The sequence below is a fragment of the Astatotilapia calliptera genome, chromosome 8 (genome assembly GCF_900246225.1).
Source record: "Astatotilapia calliptera chromosome 8, fAstCal1.2, whole genome shotgun sequence".
Taxonomy (NCBI): Eukaryota; Metazoa; Chordata; class Actinopteri; order Cichliformes; family Cichlidae; genus Astatotilapia; species Astatotilapia calliptera.
Genome location: NC_039309.1, coordinates 17,856,150 through 17,876,821, shown reverse-complemented (window position 1 = coordinate 17,876,821; position 20,672 = coordinate 17,856,150). Strand labels below are relative to the sequence as shown.

At 42.0% G+C, this 20,672-nt stretch overlaps 2 protein-coding genes across 2 annotated transcripts; both read right to left on the bottom strand.

Annotated features, from left to right (window-relative positions):
• Positions 1-895: 895 nt before the first annotated feature.
• csdc2a (cold shock domain containing C2, RNA binding a) lies at positions 896-9,165 on the bottom strand. Its single transcript, XM_026177216.1, has 4 exons — positions 9,005-9,165; positions 6,068-6,426; positions 5,803-5,925; positions 896-4,512 (listed from the first exon to the last, which is right to left on the bottom strand). Exons 2-4 carry the CDS (start codon positions 6,253-6,255, stop codon positions 4,350-4,352), a joined length of 474 nt encoding a protein of 157 aa, XP_026033001.1. The 5' UTR covers positions 6,256-6,426; positions 9,005-9,165; the 3' UTR covers positions 896-4,349.
• Positions 9,166-10,484: 1,319 nt separating this feature from the next.
• Positions 10,485-18,530, bottom strand: aco2 (aconitase 2, mitochondrial). The gene is made up of 17 exons (XM_026177209.1): positions 18,450-18,530; positions 17,283-17,425; positions 16,708-16,966; positions 16,527-16,619; positions 16,277-16,435; positions 16,045-16,195; positions 15,399-15,503; positions 15,168-15,259; positions 14,538-14,643; positions 14,148-14,305; positions 13,963-14,036; positions 13,385-13,496; positions 13,023-13,301; positions 12,734-12,925; positions 12,521-12,653; positions 12,311-12,432; positions 10,485-12,209 (listed from the first exon to the last, which is right to left on the bottom strand). Exons 1-17 carry the CDS (start codon positions 18,483-18,485, stop codon positions 12,075-12,077), a joined length of 2,349 nt encoding a protein of 782 aa, XP_026032994.1. The 5' UTR covers positions 18,486-18,530; the 3' UTR covers positions 10,485-12,074.
• Positions 18,531-20,672: the final 2,142 nt, after the last annotated feature.

Sequence of the window (20,672 nt, the reverse complement as noted above, 5' to 3'; positions counted from 1 at the left end):
CAACTTTTCCGGAACTGTTTTTATCATCTAAGAAACATTTCTAAACTCAGACTACTGGTGTCAAAGGCAGAACTTGAGATGATTATTCATGATTTATCTCTTCTCGTTTGGATTATTGTAATGGTCGTTTTACTTGTCTCAACAAATCAGCTCTGAATCGCCTTCAGACTGTACAGAATGCCGCGGCAAGACTTATAACCGGAACAAACAAGAGTTTTGGCTTCTCTTCATTGGTTGCCAGTAAATTTTAGGGTTCATTTTAAAATTTTAGTTGTAACTTTTAGAGCTCTGCACGGTGAAGCTCCCCAGTATATCTCTGACCTGTTGAAACCTCATGCTTCATCCTAAGCACTTAGGTCATCAGGTCAGAGGCTACTGTTGGTCCCACGTACTAGGTTCAAAACACGTGGGGATCGGGCTTTTCAGGCACTGGCACCTAGGCTGTGGAACTCTCTGCCGTTGTCTTTACACTGTCTAGACTCCATTGACTCCTTTAAAAAGCAGCTGAAGACATTTCTATACAAACAAGCTTTTAACTTTTTTTCCCACTGTTTTATGTTATTTTATTTGTATTTCTGGTTTTATTGTGAAGCACTTTGTGATTTTTATCTGTGAAATGTGATGTATAAATAATTTATACTTACTTACTTAAATCTACCACACACAGCTATGTAATGAACCAGAAGATTATTTCTGCTGGGACGCCCTCTAATGGGCAGGATATGGACATAAAACAAGCACAACACAAATGCATTAAAATATTTCCCAAGATTCACAGCAAAAGAAAAAAAAACAAAAACCCTGTCAAAGTAAGACGGCTCTCAGAATACCTACCAACTTACTTCTCTATGAAGCAGCACCAGTAAGGGATGGAGGAACTCACAATAACAACAACTTTTGTGAATACCATTGTAAGTTTTATTGAAATTTTTTCTTAACAACAAAAGACAGGTGTCACAGTGATTTGACAAAAATAAAAGTGCTCGCCAACACAAACTCTTTTCTCCCACAGTAAAGAAACTACACAGATATAGTGTGCTACAATGATGTTAAGTCACACTTGCGGCCCAAACCCCCCCCCCCCCCCAATAAATAAATAATAATTAAACGAAGAAGAATCAAAGATGCATAGGATATCTGACGATACCTCTGTGAAGGCTCCGACTGTGTTACTGCATGATGAATTAACACATTCTACATGAAGATTACGACAAACCGTAGAGAACATGCTGACTTCCAAAACAAACAAAACTTGCTTGTCATTTCGAACGCCACACAGTTATATTAAAAATTAGACAAAGATTACATAGAAATTAGAAACTTGTGTTAAGAAAAGGGGTTTTTTCCCCTCTCGTTAACGACATAGACCGTAGCAAAGGGATCTTGACAGGGTAGTATCATAAGAGTGAGGTGTGCAGTGTTTTTCAAACAAGCTTAGTTTTGCACAAGTACTTGAAAATGCAGCTTTTAATTACCAAATGCCTGATGTTCTCCTAGTTACAAATGAAAATAAATAGGTCAATAAATAAATTTGCTGCTCTTTTGTTTTGTTTTGTTTTGTTTTTTTCTACAGTCATTTGCCGTGACATATGAGATTTTCTACAGTAAATTCTCAAATGCTCAACCTGCCATCTAAATTTAACAAAAAAATCAACACATTCTCCTCAGCTTGACCCTCCAGGAGGCCTTGAGAGAATGATTTCAAGAAATAGTTCAACATTTACTGAAATTTGCTTTTCTACTCACATGCTGAGAGCTCCATAAAAAGATCAGCACGGCTCCGTACATACATACATATACATAAACTCAGCACAAAATGTAAGGAAATTTGTGTTTGGTTGATTATTTCTTTGTTGTAACAATGCAAAAAATCTTAAACACTTAGAAGTCCTTTTTTATTTCCCTTTTAATGACACTACATTTGTACATTTATGGGTTGAGCAGCAGAGTTGAGTTTCCTGTGTTCGGTTCATCCACATGCTACTAAATTGTTAATATGTCTTTTTTCTTCAGACTTCAATCATCCAATCCAACATACAACACCAAGCAAAAGTCAATAGCAGAATAAACTGTTTGGTATTGGCAGAGAAGATTTGGCAAATGTTACATGGGCGCAAGCCACATACTCACTCTGCTGCTCAACCCACAAAAGCATTGTCCTTATAAATGTGGTACCATATAAGGGGAAATAAGCAGACTTTCCGCTGGTATGAGATTTATTGTCAAGAAGCATTGTTACAATAAAGAAACAATAATCAAACAGAAATGTTTTTACGTTTTGTGCTAAGTTTATATAATCAGGTAGCAGCTGGTTAGCTTAGCCTAAAGTTTTAGGATAATTGAAATAAATGCCAGGCTACTACTTGTCCCTTTTTCTGGTCTTAATGCTATGCTAGGCTATGCTGTGGCTGCTTGCTATATTTTCATATTTATCACACATAAATTATCAGCTAAAGTAGAAAATATAATGTGGAAAATATATTTTCATTGCTGCTAGGCTAACTGCTATCACGTTCTTTTAGTTTAATGATTAGAGGTCATGGTAAAGTAAACATCACTTCACTTATTACTGCTAACAATGGTCACTGAATTTGAGCAGAAATCCAGACTTTTAATAAAGCATAGGACTCAGTCTGAGAATAGCTATGTAACAAATGGTTTAACTGGTGATTCACTGTTAGGCTCTAATGGTCCATTTTCAGTACCGCAGTGTCTGAAGCTATTATTAGCTGTAATGAAGCTGAAACCACTCTCTCACTTTGTGGAACACAGCTGCAGGTGATCCTGTGCCCGATAAGGATGCAAGTATTTGATATAGTTCGACAAAGAGTCCTAAAAAGATTCCTGTGCACAGATTAGGCTACATTTGCTGGCAAGCCTTTGTAAACATAAGCACATTAACAATCTTTTGCACTCTCCACTGTTTCTGGATCAGTGTTGGTTCTAAACAGTGGAAAAAGCCTGATGTTTAGAGTTTGTATTGTGTGCGGAAAGCTTAGTTTAAACTTTTTTTTCTATAAAAGAGAAACTCAGAAGCTTGCTTTTTTGTGTTTTCTATATTTCAAATAAGATTCATTCCAGCAGCATGAGACTGAAGGTTAAAGCATTTGTCACACGCCAGAAATGTGAGAGTAGGAAACCCTGACCTGAAGGAGAAATCAGTCCTATAATCTGTAAGGCAAATAACTGTTTCCCAAAGTGTTAAACTATTTCTTTAAGATCATTGACGTCACCTGATGACCCACAAAGTGAGAACTGCTGACATTAATCTCAATCATCCTCCTTACACGTGCTTTATAACACCCACATCGAAGCTAGCTGCATCTGTGCTCGAGCACAACTACAGATGATCACTCCATCCTCTGCCCGTTCCTTCACCCTCTGACCATTTCCTCCACCAACCCCAAACCCTCTGGCCTGTTTTTTCAGCAGCAGGCCCACATGCCCACTGTCTACCACAAAAACTTTAGACCGTCATAGGAGCTGGCTACAATAATACTGGATTTCTACACTTGCAAATAGAAAAAATACTGTAGCGCTACAATGTTTAGAAGGAAACATCTTCCTAACACGTGAAACTTCTCACAGCACTTGAGGCCGAAATGCATTAAGAGTGAATTGCAAATATGGAAAAGTTACTAGTGAAAGTATACTCATAGCTCCCATTTGGGAAAAGTAAACAACCTGGAAAATCTTGGCATTTTTTAAGTGTTTTTTCCTTTGAATCTTTCTTCTTCGTCCTCCTCTGCGGTTGTAAACATAGACATTATGGCTAAAATGAATGTTTCAGTGTGACTTTTTTAATGAACCTTGGCAGTGGTGGCACACAGTGTGAATATGTAAAATTGGAAGTACACACATACGTCCTCTGAGCTGCTCCCAAAAACTCAGAGTGCGAGTCTGTATGGTTGAACTGTTTCATTAGCTCAAAATGCATTTCGGCCCCTAGTACATCTTTATCCAACTCATTAAAGACACTTCCTTTACAACCACTTATTTCCCAACTTAAATATGTTCCCTACCCCAAAGTAAAATTGCTAGCACCAAACCCTGAACCCCTTTAACCCCCCCCAACAGAAATATTCAAACACAAATGATCAAATCATGGCCTCCAAATAAAAACATTCAAACACATACATTCAAAGCTTAACTCCCAACCCTAACTTTTATATCTAGAAGTTTACTTTCTGTACCACTATCACCTCAGGCCAGCGTTTGCCCACCGCACACCGAGCTCGGATCCCTCTGCCCCAGACCTGATCCTACCGTTTCCCTAACCAAAACATAAAATCTGAAATTAAGTCTAAACCCCTCTTCGCCTTTGCAGATCTGAGACTTAAATCCCTGGTCTAGGAGCTGATGATCTGACCTGACCAGGTCTCATGCTTTGTGCCTGGATTCAGGTGGGTGATCACCACGTCGACAGCCTGAATCTTCTGGTTCTTGGGAGGGATGGGGCACACTTTGTACGTAACCTCGTCTCCTTCCATAGGCACGTACTCTCCCTCAATGCTGTTCAGGAAAAAGAAAAAGTAAAAACAAAGCATTTTTTCACATTCTTGCAGAGTGCTTTCTTTAAATCAAGCAACTAAAATCAAGGTCTGTGGACTTGTTTTCACGCCGACCAAGCTGCTACGTTCATGCACAACAGCCAATGAGAATTGAGTTTTAGAAATACTTCTGGTAGATTAAGATTTCATTCAAATTTCTCCACCACTGATCTCCACCAAACCTGGAGGACTCTACCTGTGCTATATAGACTGTATATAAAAGATGATCATGGGATTCCAACTGCTGTTAATATAAACGTGAATTTGAGATGTTAAATGTTCAAATTCAGACTAACTTACTTGTCATTATTGACCCTTGAACCAAGTATTTAAGGTTAGAGCCTGATTGATTTAATGGCAGTTAGATATTATAAGTTGATGCTGGCCAGTCTTGATCTACTTGTATCAGTGTTTACAAAGAAAAATTAATTTATTATGAAGAAAAATAATTTATTACACCTTTTGTTATGAAGAATAAAAAGTGAAAAAGAGACAAAAGATAAACCCTTAAGTGAGTGCTAATGTGATGTTGTATAGTTTGTCCACTAGAGGCCACTCTACAATTTCCTGATCTGAGTAGAGATGGGCAGAGTGTAAATAAGTAAATAACAACATATAACAAATGTTAGCGAATTCTGTTTCTGTTTTGTGAGTCTGAACGGAAAAAAAAACTATATCGGAATATCAGATTATTTAATTCACCAAATGTCTGTCTTAAAAATCGTACATTTCTGGGGCTCTACTTCTGGTGCACATAGCTACGTCTACTTTATTATCTTGTTTACGCTAATAGGGAACATAATTTATTTAAAAAAGGAATGTATGGCTTTACCAAATAAGTCCTGAAGGAGGCAATTATGAATATAAACTTATGAGAAAAGTGTTTATTAGGTCATAAATTAAATGAGTTAGGTTAACATCTTATTTACAGTCAGATGTGCTTTTACAGCCGGAGAAGTCTCCCTCTGCTGGCCGTTAGAAAGAATGCAGGCTTAAACCATTTTCAATCCCAGAGGCTATCTTTTATATACAGTGTACAATTGCCATCTACTTCACAGCTGACTCCAATCATTAAAAAAAAACATAAATAAAAAAAGAGAGAAATTACACAGTCAAAAAATAAATACTGTAAAGTCTTAGTAGTTTCTGTGTAACCCACATTTACTTGCTGCTGATGTGTGCATGTTAAATAGACTGCACTGTGAGTCCAAAGACAACTTTGATACCAGGACATTTCAGTGCGGCCACTCACTCAGAGATGTGGACAAAGATGTCCTCTCCTCCGTGGGAAGGCCGTATGAATCCATGACCCTGAGACCTGGAGAAGTTTTTACACACCCCTTTAAATACAGGACCTGATTTAGCTCGCACTGTCCTGTAGAGGAAGAGAGATAGAAGCAAAGAGGAAAAAGAGACAGTGTATTTTAAATAAACAGCATAATTATTTTACAAAAGCATTAGTCAAAAAAAAAAAAAAAAAACAGAGAGAGAGCACCAATAGCGCTATTTGTACTCACGCTGAGTATGTGCGAGTACGTTTAGTAGGCAGTGGGCTAGGCAGCTCTCCGGGCTGTGGTGGTTTCCTCTCCTTCTCCCAAACCCGGCTGCCCTCCCTCAGGAAGGGAAAGGAGAGCTGCAAGGGAGTGCGCGGAGAAGTGAGGGGCAGTGGGGGGACTGTCGGCAAAGAGGGGTCAGGGTCTGACATCGTGACTTGTTAGAGTCTGGGTTTTCTTTTGCTCTCTTTTTGGGTTTCCTCCAGCGGTTTGCAAAGAAAGAGAAGGAGGAGGGTTCACACCTCCTGCATGGCACAAGCGTTGGTGAGGGAGAGGAGGCTTTTCAGAGGAGAGCTCTTACAGGTGAAGGAGTTGAGCAAACCCTAAAGTGAAGGAACAAGACAAAGGGTTAATGCCAGAAAGAGAATACGGCTTTGTCATCGGCACAAAGGTGAGGAATAAAAGTCACAACCAACAGAGAAACCCAGTATGTCCAAATACGCACAATGCTTTCTTTGTAATAAAATTTTGTAAAAAATACTGATAAATGGACACATTTTCAGTTGTTTTGGCTAGTGTTGCTACAAATACAGCTCAGTTTAATTTATATAGTGTCATTATGTGCCTGGAGTCTGTTTTTCTTAACTTTAATGAAACTGCAATGTGTTCTTTAAAGCTTTCCTTTACTCACATTGTTGCACTATAAACATCATGACCCCAATAAGAATTTAGAAAATGCATAAACATTAGCATACATGTATTGTTGTATAGCATCTCCAAACTCAGTGACTCTAAAATTGTTTGATAAACTGAAAAGGCTTAGTATTCCTTCAGGCTATGGAAAACAAACATCACCTCTTAAACCAATAAAGCCTAAAGGTCCCATTATGATGTAAATATCAAAGCTCTCCTGGAAGGCCACCTCATCACATATTATTAGATTAAAGTGCCGCACTCTACCGGACTGACATCCATTACAGGATTGGTCTGCATTCAAACAACGAGCTGCTTCGTTTCAGAGCCACTAGATGATGAATGCCATATTAGCAAGCTCATGAAACAAACGGCTTTGGGGCATCGCTCAACAGAGGTTAAACGGCTAACGCTAAAACCTGGTTTATCAAACAAACGCAGATGCGGGCGGGTGTGTTACTGGGACCATCAGCAAGCACCTCCCAGTGAATCACTGAGGCTTGCAGGCTGAATGTTTGACAAAGACTGATGAGACGCATGTGTGCCAGACTGAATACCACAGGCTCCATCCAATATCACCCTTTCTGTTTCTTACTCTCAGTCTAAATATAGTCATGTGTAGTGGGATTGACGCCATCTTTGAACTAGACCACAGGATCCTGAGGCAGAGGTTAACAACTGGGCTGCTGTATTACAATGAATACAAGTTTCAGAAATATCAATAGAAGCTACAGGAGGAGCTTATGTTGCTGGGATTTTTGAGACCATCTTTATTCTTCACACTCTGAACTCTCCTAGGCAGCTTCAGGAATAGTTCTACAGGTTTCCTGAAAGACAGTCAAAGCTCTTATTTCATTTAAAATGGTATTTCCTAAGTTGCCTGTTATATGTAGATACGACACTGGTTCAAAGTCCAAAGAAAACTTTTGAAAGACCTTCAGAAATCCTCGAGAACTATTGCTCACAAGCATAAAATAGTACTTTTGCAGTAATGAGGTGAAAGTCTTGGCATATATCAACATCTATGTAAAAAGGGAGAAAATTGAACAAGTGGAGGACAAAAGAAGAGTGACAGTACTCCCACACCTGAGGCAACTAATTACCTCTGTTTAATATATGGTTCGCTGAAACCTCAGCAAGGCTTCCATCCTCTTAGATGCTGATGACATGACACCGTGTCACTGGTTGGTAAGCCCCGACCAAGTAATTGTGAAATAGACAATATATGTAGTGAAATATGAAATGGTGATATTAGAAATTTAATCACCAAACGAGCTTTAAAGATGATTTGAAAAAGCCAAATTGTGCCTAAGAGTAGCTCTAAAGGTTCGTGCTGGTTTCTGTGAATATTAAAGGATTTCAAGTCCACAGCATCCTCAAAGCAGTGCTTCTGATCTCTGACTTTCTAAAGAAAAACACTGCAAATGGCTGCTGAGCGAGGGCTCTGCTGGGGATCCTGTTGGATAGACAGAGCTGATGCAGTGATGGTGACGAACACACGCATCTGTCATCACGGCGGCACAGAGGACAGGACTGATGGCATGACTGATGGATGACAAAGCACAAAAATGTAGCCTGAATAATTCAGAAACTTGACAGGCACAGCTTCCTCTGTCATTGGCCCATATATTAGGCTGAGAGTAGGCCACTAAAATGGATTTGTCTAATGAGTCTGCACCGTCAGAGCAAACATTTTAACCAGGAGGGGTGAAGGCTGATCTAGAGGAAGGAAGGGGGCTACAAAAGCTCCGAGGAGACAGACAAAAGGCCAAAAAGAAAGCACCTCCCTGCCTGCGAAACTGTGGCCGTCTGTGGTCCTCTGCATCAGTATGGGACACACGTCAGCTCCCCCCCCCCACACACACATACACAGAGCCTGTCTTTAAACTTTACATCATCCTTTCAAACAGACAAACCGCCCAAATGATTTTATAGTATCATTTGTGTGTCTGAGGAGTCTGAATAATTCAGCAGCAAATAAGCGCCCTTCAGGCGGCTTGTTTCCAGAACATTCTCACACAGTGGCAGCCTGAGACAAGAAGGCGAGAGGATGCTCCACTAACGGCGAGAAAACCCCCACACCTAACATACACTAACACGCAGAGGAAGAAAAAAGAAGAAGACTATAGTAAATGTTAGCTCTGGGTTAGAAAGCAGAGATTTAAACACAACACTGCCAGAAACCGCCGCCGTCAGCCGGACGCAGAGAAGAGGAGCGCTGGATGCGTAAATCCCTCCATCAGCCAGATCGATCCAACGATTACTTACTGTAAAAGCGCCGATCAGCTGTCAGGTCAACACGTCCCCGTCCTTTAATGTGTAGTAAGACAATTATGAAGTTGAATCTGCGGGGACATGTGGCGGATAAGTCAGTGGATCTTGGTATGGACGCGGCGCACACGGGTGGGATGGGAGGAGGAGAGAAAAAAAGCAGCAGCAAATGAAAAGGAGGCAGCAGAGATGGGGCGGGGGTGCAGGAGGTGGGGGGGTTGGTGGTGAAAACAACGGCTTCCCTATCCTACACCCCACTCTTTGTTCTCTGCGCGGAGGGAAGCGTGTTTTTTAATGTTTTAGCAGTCTCTGGTGCTTTAATAGTGTGAGACAGATGGTTTTATATGAGTCACAGGCCTGTGCTTGAGTGTCCTTGAAAATTAAAAGTCATGTCAGCTTTGATTTAATAATAAGACACAATTTCATTAGTGGTCATGGGCACCTCTTTGACAGCTTTCCATCAAAAGCTAATTTAACTGGACCGCTTGGCTCGCATGTCTCAGATGACTGAAAGCTATCCTGTGTCTGATAACAAGACATGAGTTTAGACCTTCCTCTCATTCATTCTTTGCAATAATTTGTGTCCTGTTTACTCTCCTGTGCTCTTCTTTTCCCCTCTCACTCCTCAACCTTCCAGAGGTCTCTTCCTCTTAAGAAAAGGGGGTTCTTCTTCCCCACGGTCGCCAGTCACTTGCTTTAAAAAAAGGCTTGCTGGGGTTCTCTCTTATATTGCGCAGCTGCACCTGCAAACGATTCTTTTTGTTAACTGTACAACCCAAATTCATTAAAGCATTGGAGTTTGCACTTTAATATTAAATTATGGATGAAATTTGGTCATTATTAAAGCTCCCTTCACTCCAAATCATTTACTACAGCAGCTGTTCTTTATTACATAGAGAAAAATTGACAGTGTTCACTTCTTTTTCTTATATTACAGTATCTCAGGAATTAAATATGTATTTAAATTTCTTTACAGCTGCAGCTTGTATTTTTGCAGTTACACATCTTCACTGTCTTGTAACTAAAAATTTCCTCCCTGAAAATCGTTTCCGGGCCTTTATAGCCATCCCGTGTTTCTGTGACATTTCAGAACTGACACTTTGTTTAAAATAGCTGCAAACATGTTTTTCAACTGATTGGCTTAGAGGAAAAGGACCAGAGGATTTATTTAAAAAAAAGAAAATAAAAAAACGAGGTTACCATAGTGTTAGTCGTGTGTAAAAATATGTCACATTCCCCCAGATCCACACCCATCTGACTACACCACTATTTACAGATTTTTTAACTTTAGGAATCTAAAGGTCTTCAATCAATCCAGAATATCAGAAATCAAAGACCAACCTCGCTTTCTGTAGTCTACTGTTTATTTCCAAATGTGTGAAATATATTGTGAGGATGTTTTTTTAAAAACATTTATTAAGAGGGAGAAAAGAAGAAATCAGCTCATATGAAGTCACATCACTAGAACACAGGCAAATAAGTGAGATCTGTGAATTTTTATTGTTTGTACAACCCACTGCATTTCTATTATACAGAAAAGATCATTTGTGAGGAAGAGAACACAGAAAGCACACTAAAGCGGACATTTGACATACACTGGTTTAGAATCGGGAGGGGGTTAAATCCTTCACCTGATGTGAGCTTCATCGGGTACCAGGAAGTTTGGAAAAGCATTAGACTCTGTCATGTGAAGGTTTCAGAGGGACCTTTAATTAAACTGACACCCTCACAGATCACTGGTCTGGGTTTCTTATGAGTGTCCTCATTAACATGTTTTTTAAAACTCTGATTGGTCACAATTATTTTAAGCATTTCCCCAACAATGCCATCGTATTTATTGGTGGAGCAAAAAATAAACAAAAGAAGCAGCAAACCAAAGCCCTCCAAAAAAACAAAAAATTAAACCAAAAACCTGACGATATAGGTTTGAAGAGGTCCAAGTTAACCCTGTGCTTTTATGGAGGTGCAGGTAAGTCTGCAGAAAAAAAATAAATAAGTAACACATAAATAACTGGGAGTGGGTCGGCTGAAGTGCTTGATCTTGTAAAGACACAAGGACTGACTGGGAACAGTTTAGGGATAGTGGTTGTGATATTAGCAAGGAAAGAAAAAAAAGAGTGCCAGTCACTGTATCCACGAGCAGCATTAAAGCATGTGGTTTGTTGTTTTTGTTTGTTTTGTTTTTTTTAAATACAGCATGAAATGTAACACCGTCTTTTGGGTCTTAAAATGAATATGTACTGTAATGAAGTACAACCAGACAGAGGACCCCCTCTCACAGTTAGATACACAGTAATCTGATGTTCAGTGCGTCCCACATGTTGCAGCTAAGCTAAGTTTCCCAGAATGCCCTAGATCAAATTCCTAGATAAAGGAAAAGATGTCAAACTTGGTGTTAAAGTGGGCATTTATATGAAGATGCTAGACCTGCTACGCAGCAAACCACATCCTCGTGGCCACCAGGGGGCAGACGAGCTAAACTTCAGGGGGAATAAATACGTGCATATGGCTTAACAACATTTGGATTTTGACCTTCACTAAATGGACTAAATGGGCTTAGACATGCAATGCACGGCAGCTTTTAGCTGTTTAGGGTGAACTTTGGAATAACACTGGGACAATTTGGATGAAGCCAAACATTGCCATGCAGAGGTCAACACAATCCTAAAGCAATAAGGTGATTGCCCTCTACACTGCAAACGCACTAGCAGAGCATCAGCTTGCAGCGTATTATGTCACCGATTAGTGTGTCAAAGTGTGCGAGTGTGTCCCTCGTTTTTTTGTTATAACAGAATCTCTAACCGGTTATCAATGATTCACTGAAACATGGCTGCTTACAATAACTCTGTACTGATGAATTAAATTTTAACATCGGAGCAAACTGTTCCACGGTGAACATTAGCTTCACACTTGGCTCTACGTTTAACTCTTACAGGCATACAGACACATTAAATCAGCCAGAACTGTAAGATAATGCTGACGATGAAATAATCATTATACTTTATCCTCCTTATTCTTCACAATCTTCACCACGGTTCCCCCCCTCTGACAATCATCTTCCTCATTCTCAGTGCTGCATCTCCTTCATCCTGTTCAGGGCGGAGCCCGCCTGGAACCATTGGATCTGTGTCTCGTTGAAGCTGTGGTTGAGCTGCAGGGTCTCCTCAGTGCCGTCGCTGTGTTTTAAGACTGCGGTCAGAGGCTGCCAAGGATGGGAAAAAGAAAAAAGGAGAAGACATGATTGTTAGCAAGAATATCAGTCGTGTTTATGACTGCTTTTTCAGTATTTCTTCACCCGCTCACCTTTCCTGGAGCGAAGCTTTTAAGTCCTCTGATGGAGATCTTGTCGTCGGGGCGGATCTTGTCATAGTCTGATGGGTTGCTGAAGGTCAGGGGGAGCAGGCCCTGCTTCTTGAGATTTGTTTCTGAGGATATGACAAAATCAGGTTGAGGTGCGAATTAAGTGACGCTACTATCTACGATTCCTCTGCTCATCTCGTGTTTGTGCAGTACCATGGATTCTGGCGAAGCTCTTGACAATTATAGCTCTCCCTCCCAGATGCCTGGGCTCCAGTGCAGCATGCTCTCGGCTCGAGCCCTCACCGTAGTTGTCGTCACCAACCACAACCCAGGAAATGCCGTTGGCCTTCACGCAACATGACAGAAAGCATGTCAGAAGAGATTTCTGGTTTTAAATGAGACTCAGTGATTCCTTCTGGTCTTTACCTTGTAGTGACGAGCCACGTCAGGGACTCCTCCATACTCTCCTGTCAGGTGATTCTTGATCTTGTTGACAGCATCGTTCTCGCTGTTGACCGCACCGATCAGCATGTTGTTGGAAATGTTATCGAGGTGACCGCGGAACTTCAGCCAAGGTCCTGCGGCGCTGATGTGGTCTGTGGTGCATTTTCCCTTCACCTGCACAGATAGACAGACCCCAGTGTATAAACATTTTGACTCTGATCAGAATTTGAGGGCCAAATCTGACAGACCAATGCCCTTTCAGGACCCTCACCTTGATGAGGACCTGCATGTTCTCCAGATCATTTCTGTGCCACTTGTCAAAGGGCTCCAACAGCTGCAGGCGGTTGCTCTGAGGGTTGACGTCCACCTTGAGGCTGCTGCCATCAGCAGGAGGGTGCTGGTAGGTGTCCTGGCCAGGGTCAAAGTCCCTGGATGGGAGTTCATCTCCATTTGGGGGCTCCAGTTTGAACTTCTCCCCGCTTGGGGTTGTAAGGTAATCTGTCTCAGGGTTGAAGTTTAATGTGCCAGCGATTGCAAGAGCAGTAACGATCTGATGGACGAGAGGAGAGGGGAAGCTTTAAGCTGTGAAAAGGAGGCTTGTGTGTAGTGTGGGCTGATTTGCTGTGGGTTTACCTCGGGGGAGGTAACAAACGCGTGCGTTGCGGGGTTAGCGTCGTTCCTGGCAGTGAAGTTTCTGTTGTAGGAGGTGACGATGGTGTTCTTCTCTCCCTTTTTCACATCGCGCCTGAAACAAACAAAAAGATTGCAGTTTTCCAAGTCAAGGCTCCACAGAGCAACAGCCACTCTAAAACCAAAGCCCACCGAACGGGAAGACAGAATGTCTTTAGCTAGCTAATAGAAGCAGTGTTTTAATATGTTAAGATTAGTGCTGTCAGCGTTAATCTCGTTAAAATGACGTTAATGCCATAACTGCATTAACACAGCAAATCTCATTTAGCAAGTTAGTGCGGATCGCCCCGTGCGTGGAGCTGGACGGCACTAACACATTAACGAGCTAACCGCGCTAACGCGTTGACGCCGTGCAGCCCCACGCACAGGGCAATCCACGCTAACTCGCTAACTGAGATTTGCTGCGTTAATGCGGTTATGGCATTAACGTCCTTTTAACGAGATTAACGCTGACAGCACTAGTTAAGACATTTTTTTCGGTATGCAGTCAAAGCAGTCAAACACTTTGAGACAGCATCTACCTGTCCCACTGTCCAATGCAGGGTCCGCATGCATTTGCAAGGACCACACCTCCAACATCTCCAAGGATCTTTGACTGCAGGAAAACAAAAACAAACAAAAAAAAGGGTTAAATTTAGACTGCTTTAGACTGTTGTTACTGTAATGAAAGTGCAACTCTCCGCTGCTTCCGTGTGCCGACACTCACATATCCATCTCTCTCAATGGTGGCACGAATCTGCTCTGAGCCGGGGGTGACTGTGAACTGTGCTTTACACTTCAGGCCTTTATCCAAAGCCTGTTTGGCCACAGAGGCGGCACGACCCATGTCCTCGTAGCTGGAGTTAGTGCAGCTGCCGATCAGACCTTTTAAACAAACAAAAAAAAAAAAAGCAACTTTATAACTTCATCTACTGTAAAAATCCCCCAATTCAAAACATGCGCATCTCCTTCTAAATAAGCAGGCACCTAAATGTAGCTTTATGTAACTGCTAAAGGAGCTCTGTAATTGTAATCTGAGCTCTGTAATTAGAAGTCCATAATCACATGAAGTACAAACAAAGCCCTGAAGCTTATTCATCAGTGGAGAGTTACGTACCAACTTTCACCTCAAGCGGCCAGCCGTTCTTTTGAGCCGCAGCACCGACTTCAGACACTGGGTGAGCCAGGTCAGGAGTGAAAGGTCCATTAATGTGGGGCTTCAGCTACACGAACAAACAGCACAATGCTGAATGGACCACACAAACTTCATCATTACGGGCGTGTATGCATCTCTCACTTGCACTCTTCTGATTTGTTACAGTCATGATCAGTTGTGTTGGTGCAGAAGGTAATTAGAGATATACTGAAAAGCTGTGACAGCACTCTGGGATATTACAGTCTGATAGTACCTCTGGGGCAGAAAAATGACAACAAAGCAGACCATTCTGTGATAATGTAACTTGACAGTAATACAGAAAAACAACAACAAAAAACATGTCTGAAAACTGTATTAAGCCTAAGAGGGTCAATTATTAAGCCTGTGGCCTCTTCGAGTGATGGGTAGGCACCAACTAGGTGAGCAGTTGTCTACTAGGCCTCAAATCAGCTAATACAAGTCAACAGTGTGTTTAGTGTCCAACATCATGATGGTCAAACTTCTTTAAATACATACAATTTACTTGGTGAAGTCACAGTGGCTATAGCCATCTTTTACATGCATTCTGTTTCAACTTAAAACGGGACGCACCTCGTCCAGATTGAGCTCGATGATCTGGTCATACTCGCAGCCTTGATCCGGTACCAACAAATCCGAGTATTCATCAGCCACAGCGGCGATCTCTGAGAACAGACACGTGGAGATGGAATCAATGAGTAGAGTTTAAAATGACACAACTCTGCAGGTCTCCATCACTCTCTAGGTGATTATGAACGTATTTAAAAAGGACGCCAACACATCAGCTGTGACCTCAGCACACACCTGCACGTCCAGTCTTCTTCAGGTAGGTCCTCATGCGGTGATTGTAAGGAAACACAGAGGTTGTTGCCCCGATTTCTGCTCCCATGTTGCAAATAGTGGCCATTCCTGCACACACAGACAGGCTGTAGTTAACCCTTGGGGTCACTTGGGACCATTTTTGGTCCCGAGGGTCACGAAAGGATGGATTTTTAAAAATGTGCTCCTGCACAAAAAATAATAATGGATCAAAATGAATGTTGGTGCCAATCTTTGGACCATCTAAAGGCCTAATTATAATAACTATCAAATATTACTTCAAATGTTTTTTATGGAAAATATTTAAGTTTTTAGTTTTTTTCTGTTAAAAAACAGGGCGCTCATGTACCCAAACTGGGATTTAAAGGGTTAAAACAATGAAAATATAATTAAAACTTGATATGGATATTTTAAGAAGAAGTAGTTTTAAAAGACTGACTCATTTAAAGTGGAAAAAAATATTGATATATAATATTTTAGAGCACTTTTTGGGGCGGATCATGAAAGGATGGATTTTTGAAGTGCTCACAAGGGTTAAGCAAGTCATTCCGATCCTGCTGTTTCTTGGTGTTCGGTACAGGAAGTTGTACTGTATGAACACTTTCAAGCTCATAAGCTTTTGATTACTAACCCGTGCAGGAAATGGAGTCGACTCCTGGTCCATGGTACTCTATGATGGCTCCAGTGCCTCCCTTTACAGTCAGGATGCCGGCCACCTTCAAGATGACATCCTTAGGAGACGTCCAGCCGGACAGGGTGCCTGTCAGCTTCACGCCAATCACCTTAGAGGAAGACAGAACGTTAATGAAATGACAAAAAAAGAGGAAAAAAAAAGAGCAAGATGAACTTTGCAATCCGCTAACCTTGGGACACTTGAGCTCCCAGGGGATTCCCGCCATGACATCTACAGCGTCAGCTCCACCCACTCCAATGCAGATGCTACCAAGCCCACCACCGTTTGGCGTGTGGGAATCTGTGCCAATAAGCATTACTCCTGGATAGGCATAGTTCTCTAGGATGATCTGTTAATACACAAAAAGCATTGTTATAGCCCAATAATCACAGCTGTCATAGTCTGACTGAAGCTCTGTTTGCACGTTTAGTAAAAAATACCTGATGGATAATTCCAGAGCCAGGTTTCCAGAAGCCAACGCCATATTTTGCCCCAGCACTGGACAGGAAGTTGTAAACCTCGTGATTCACGTCCTATGAAGAGAGTCGCGTCTACAGCTCAGTTTCAGGTTATATTTTAATGAGAAGAAGTCGCCACAGTGTGGAAATGGACATGGCTTACCTTTGCTCTGGCTAAATCCTCGGGTCCTCCAACCTGAGCCTCAATCAAGTGATCGCAGTGGATGGTGGAAGGCACAGCCACTTTTGGCAGCCCGCTGCTGATGAACTGGAGCATCGCCATCTGAGCAGTAGCATCCTGCATGGCCACGCGGTCAGGACGCAGGCGCAGGTAGGTGCGGCCGCGATCGATCTCCTGGTTGTGGGGGTCATCGAGGTGACCGTACACAATCTTCTCTGACAGGGTGAGGGGACGGTTGAGCCTGGAGGAAAAAATAAATAAATAAAAATATTCGGGAGATTGTAAGATCCAACAGAAGAAGATTCAGTGAGGAAAATGTAATGAGTAGATGCGTGACAGAACTACAATCTCCCAAATCACAGATAACACATTAAAAGAAGGGACCTGGAGGGAGGATTGTGTAGTTGATGATAACAAATGGCACTACAACTATGACGAGAAACTGTTAAAGGGAAAACAAACACTACAGTCCAAGCATTCAAACAGATAAGCCGAGTGTTGCAGGAAACATTGATGTGTGCCAGAGCAAATATAGAGCAGATCAGGGTAGTGCTGACCTTTTTCGCACAATGTCAATGTTGGACTGGAGCTTCTCGTAGCTGATGAAGGAAGTGGGCTCAAAGCGGCTCATGGACACTTTGGCCTTCGCTCTGTACGCTGTGGAGATGTGCAGGCGCCGTGCACCATGGCCCAGAGCCAGCTGGAGACATAAAAACAAACACAGTGTTAGCAGAACAACAAAGCAGAGAATGACCATTCCTCGACACAAATCTGGATTTACTTGAGTGTAAATATTTTTAGCACTTTGGTCGTCTTTTGAAAATCATTGTGAGGCACAGCTGGAAGAGCAGGATTAGTAACAGCTAAGCTCAAAACCATCCAGAATGGGAAGTTAACTTAGGAATGCTATTTTGCTCCCAGTTCTCAAGCGTCACATGTGAGAGTCACCGCCCCTCCCCAGAAGACTTGCCAAAAATACTTTGTCAACCTTTGGAAAGAGTGTCAAACGTCCCCTCAAAAATTTGAAGCTCTTTAATGTGAGTACAGTAATTCAATAAAACCATAAAATGTGCGTGAGAGACTTGATTTACAAGGTTGAGTGTTTATTATTGCTTCTCTCTCGCTTTAGGCCGCATGTGACTTCTAATAAACGTCAGTGACAGTTCAATGCGGGTTCATATAATGGGAGTTTTGACACCTGTTGGTCTCTTTGGCCAACAAGAAAACCTGCGGTTACTGCATGTATTACACACATCACTCGGCTTTAAAGCTAGCTGAATAAATATGTTTGCTTTGGGCCTAGAATATGTTCTGTTATTTCATATCTACTTCCCTGTCTTGCAGGCTGCTTCTCTGTGCGTATGCGGGGAGCTCTAACCTTGCGGTTAACCTTGCTGTTAAAACCAAAACTTGTCAATTACAGCCGAGCCATCCACGGTCATTAGACAGCTCCGAACAGCCACTGTAACGCCCGGTAAACGGAGTCACTATAGTCGTGATTTATTAAGCCTGAGTCAAACTAGCTAGATGCGTTCAGAGCAGCCGGGACACGATGACCTGGACAACTAAGCAGTGCTAGTGTCTCAGCTTATCTCTCCACTTCAGCCTCTCGGTGCTTGAACTGGGTCAGCACAGCATTCAGTCAGATTTATTAAATCTCATAAAGAAGGTGGCATCCGCCTCGGCTGGACAAATGCGATGAAATTAGTCAATTTGTCTCTTACCTGGAGCCGAGCGACCGTGAGACAGTAAGTTGCCATTTTGTTCACTGACAAAGATGTGAGGGTCGGTGATGACGTAACACAATTGTAAGGCGGCCTTCTTCTTCTTCTTCTTCTTTGGAGTTTAACGTCCAGCTGTGACACGAAGCGTGCTGCCGCTTAGTGGAGAAAAAAAATTAAACAAGTCATGCAGTAGAGGGCTAAGCTGTGCTGCTTTATAGAGAGAAGAGGCTTTTTCCTGGTAACGCTTACAAACAAGCCATCTTTGTTAAGTCTACTTGTACTGTCGTGAACTTTAACACTAGCTGAAGCTAGTCTGAGTGTCAAAATTCGTGTGTGCCAGGCAGGATGTGGACACAAATGCACGACTTGAGACAGAACATCAGCTCAAAGGACAGCTTTAACGCTCAACTTTCAGAAAGACAAAAATACAAGGAGTGGCTGATCAGAAGCAAAAAATAAATAAAAAAAATAGAAATCTCAAGGAACCGTGAAATAAGGAAACACACAACCATCCAGGGAGGGCATGACAAAGGACAAACGGGAGACTGACACAATAAAAACACATCAGGTAATGGGAAACACAAGTGCATCTAATGAGGAAAAGAAGACAGGGAAGGTAAAACAAAATACCAAATGCACTGGACAAAGGTTGCCAAAATGAAACAGGAAATAACTAAAATCGGGTAACATCACCGACAGAGGCTTGACAACACACAGGGAACAGCGGGGCCCGTGGTAAACTGAAGTAACAGTAACTGAAACAAAAGCACGAAGCAGGAAAAACACAACGACTAAGAAACAACTTGATGATAACGAAACAGAGAGCATCCTTCTGAATTCACATGACTGCTTCAGTAAGGGTGAACTTTTTTTTCACCTGACTTCGTATTAGATCATGGACTCATAGCTGTGGTGGTTTTCATTCACATGTAAACCACTTCACTGTTGCAGCTGGAGATTATTTGAATAACTGAATTGAACTGGTCAAATTGCCCCCAATTTTCTATGTTATGGACTCGGGTGGTGCTGCCGATCTCAGCAGCTGGGCAAGAAGGTGAACGGCGGATGGCATAAGCTGGGTCGTGACTGGACTGAAATGTCGACTCAGGTAGAGGATGAGGATGATATGGGTATAGAGGACTGAACGGAGTTAGGAAAGGACGAGGACGAGGTAGTAAGTGGGGAGAGGATGAAAATTTGGTTGGAATGCCAAATTAGAAACGGGCGATAGCAGAAGTTCAGATGAAGGGAGTGCTGTAGTTTGGAAGAAGATAGTAAGAGAGGAATTCAAAATAATACTGAAGTTTAGGAAGGAGGATGAGAACATGCAGTTAAGTCCAAGTGCAGTATCGAGGGAACTGAAAAAGAAGATGTCCAAGGGGATGTCCAACAAGCAAGAATCCTAAGAGACAGGAACTTGTTAATAGCAGGTAAGAGGGAGGAGGGAAAAAATAATAATGCTATTAATCACTGCCATGACTTCATACTGGAATGTCTTTAGAGAGGAGCTGTCAAGTTGTTTGGCTCATTGTTCAAGGGCTGATGTGAGTACACTTTGCAAATGATAATTTGTCTTTCCCAGACACAACTCATATGACTAGGTGCTGGGGTGTTGATGAGAAACTCGCTGTCCAGTTTTCAAAGTTCTGCTTGATGTCTTTCTTTAAATTCTTCAGTAAATCATTGCTCGTGCTGACATAGTTTGTGCCTCGATTGCATCTTATCTGGAGAACTGTACCTCTGATGGCTATGAATGCACGTAAGGAGTTGATGAAGGAATCTGGAGAGCAATCGTCAAGCATCTCAAGATGCGCTGCTCTGGAGCACATGCAGGTGATTAGCAAGCCATAACGCTTTAAGGCAGTGTTGGAAAATAATGGTTGCCACACGAAATATTGCTATTTTGGGGGACAGTTTGGACATTTTCACCTAGGTGTGTACTCACTTTTGTTGCCAGCGGTCTAGATGTTGAGTATGTTGTATGTTGAGTTATTTTGAGGCGACAGCAAATTTACACTGTTATTAGAGCTGTACACTGACTACTTTACATGACATCAATGTGTCATATCTTAAATTTTTTCGATCGTGGCTCAAGAGTTGGGAGTTCATCTTGTAATCGGAAGGTTGCTGGTTTGAGCCCTGGCTTGGACAGTCTCGGTTGTTGTGTCCTACTTCACCTGTTGCCTACTGGTGGTGGTCAGAGGGTCCGGTGACGCCAGTGTC

Bases quoted from the DNA above. Each gene is read 5' to 3' on its own strand.
- csdc2a (XM_026177216.1), bottom strand. From the start codon at position 6,255: ATGTCAGACCCTGACCCCTCTTTGCCGACAGTCCCCCCACTGCCCCTC. The intron at 5,926-6,067 runs GTGAGTACAAAT...CTTCCTCTACAG, and splicing joins CGTACTCGCACATACTCAGC to GACAGTGCGAGCTAAATCAG. The intron at 4,513-5,802 runs GTGAGTGGCCGC...TTTCCTGAACAG, and splicing joins ATCTTTGTCCACATCTCTGA to CATTGAGGGAGAGTACGTGC.
- aco2 (XM_026177209.1), bottom strand. From the start codon at position 18,485: ATGGCAACTTACTGTCTCACGGTCGCTCGGCTCCAG. The intron at 16,967-17,282 runs GTCAGCACTACC...TTTTTCCTCCAG, and splicing joins ATTGACATTGTGCGAAAAAG to GCTCAACCGTCCCCTCACCC. The intron at 12,433-12,520 runs GTACTGCACAAA...TCATATCCTCAG, and splicing joins GAGCTTCGCCAGAATCCATG to AAACAAATCTCAAGAAGCAG.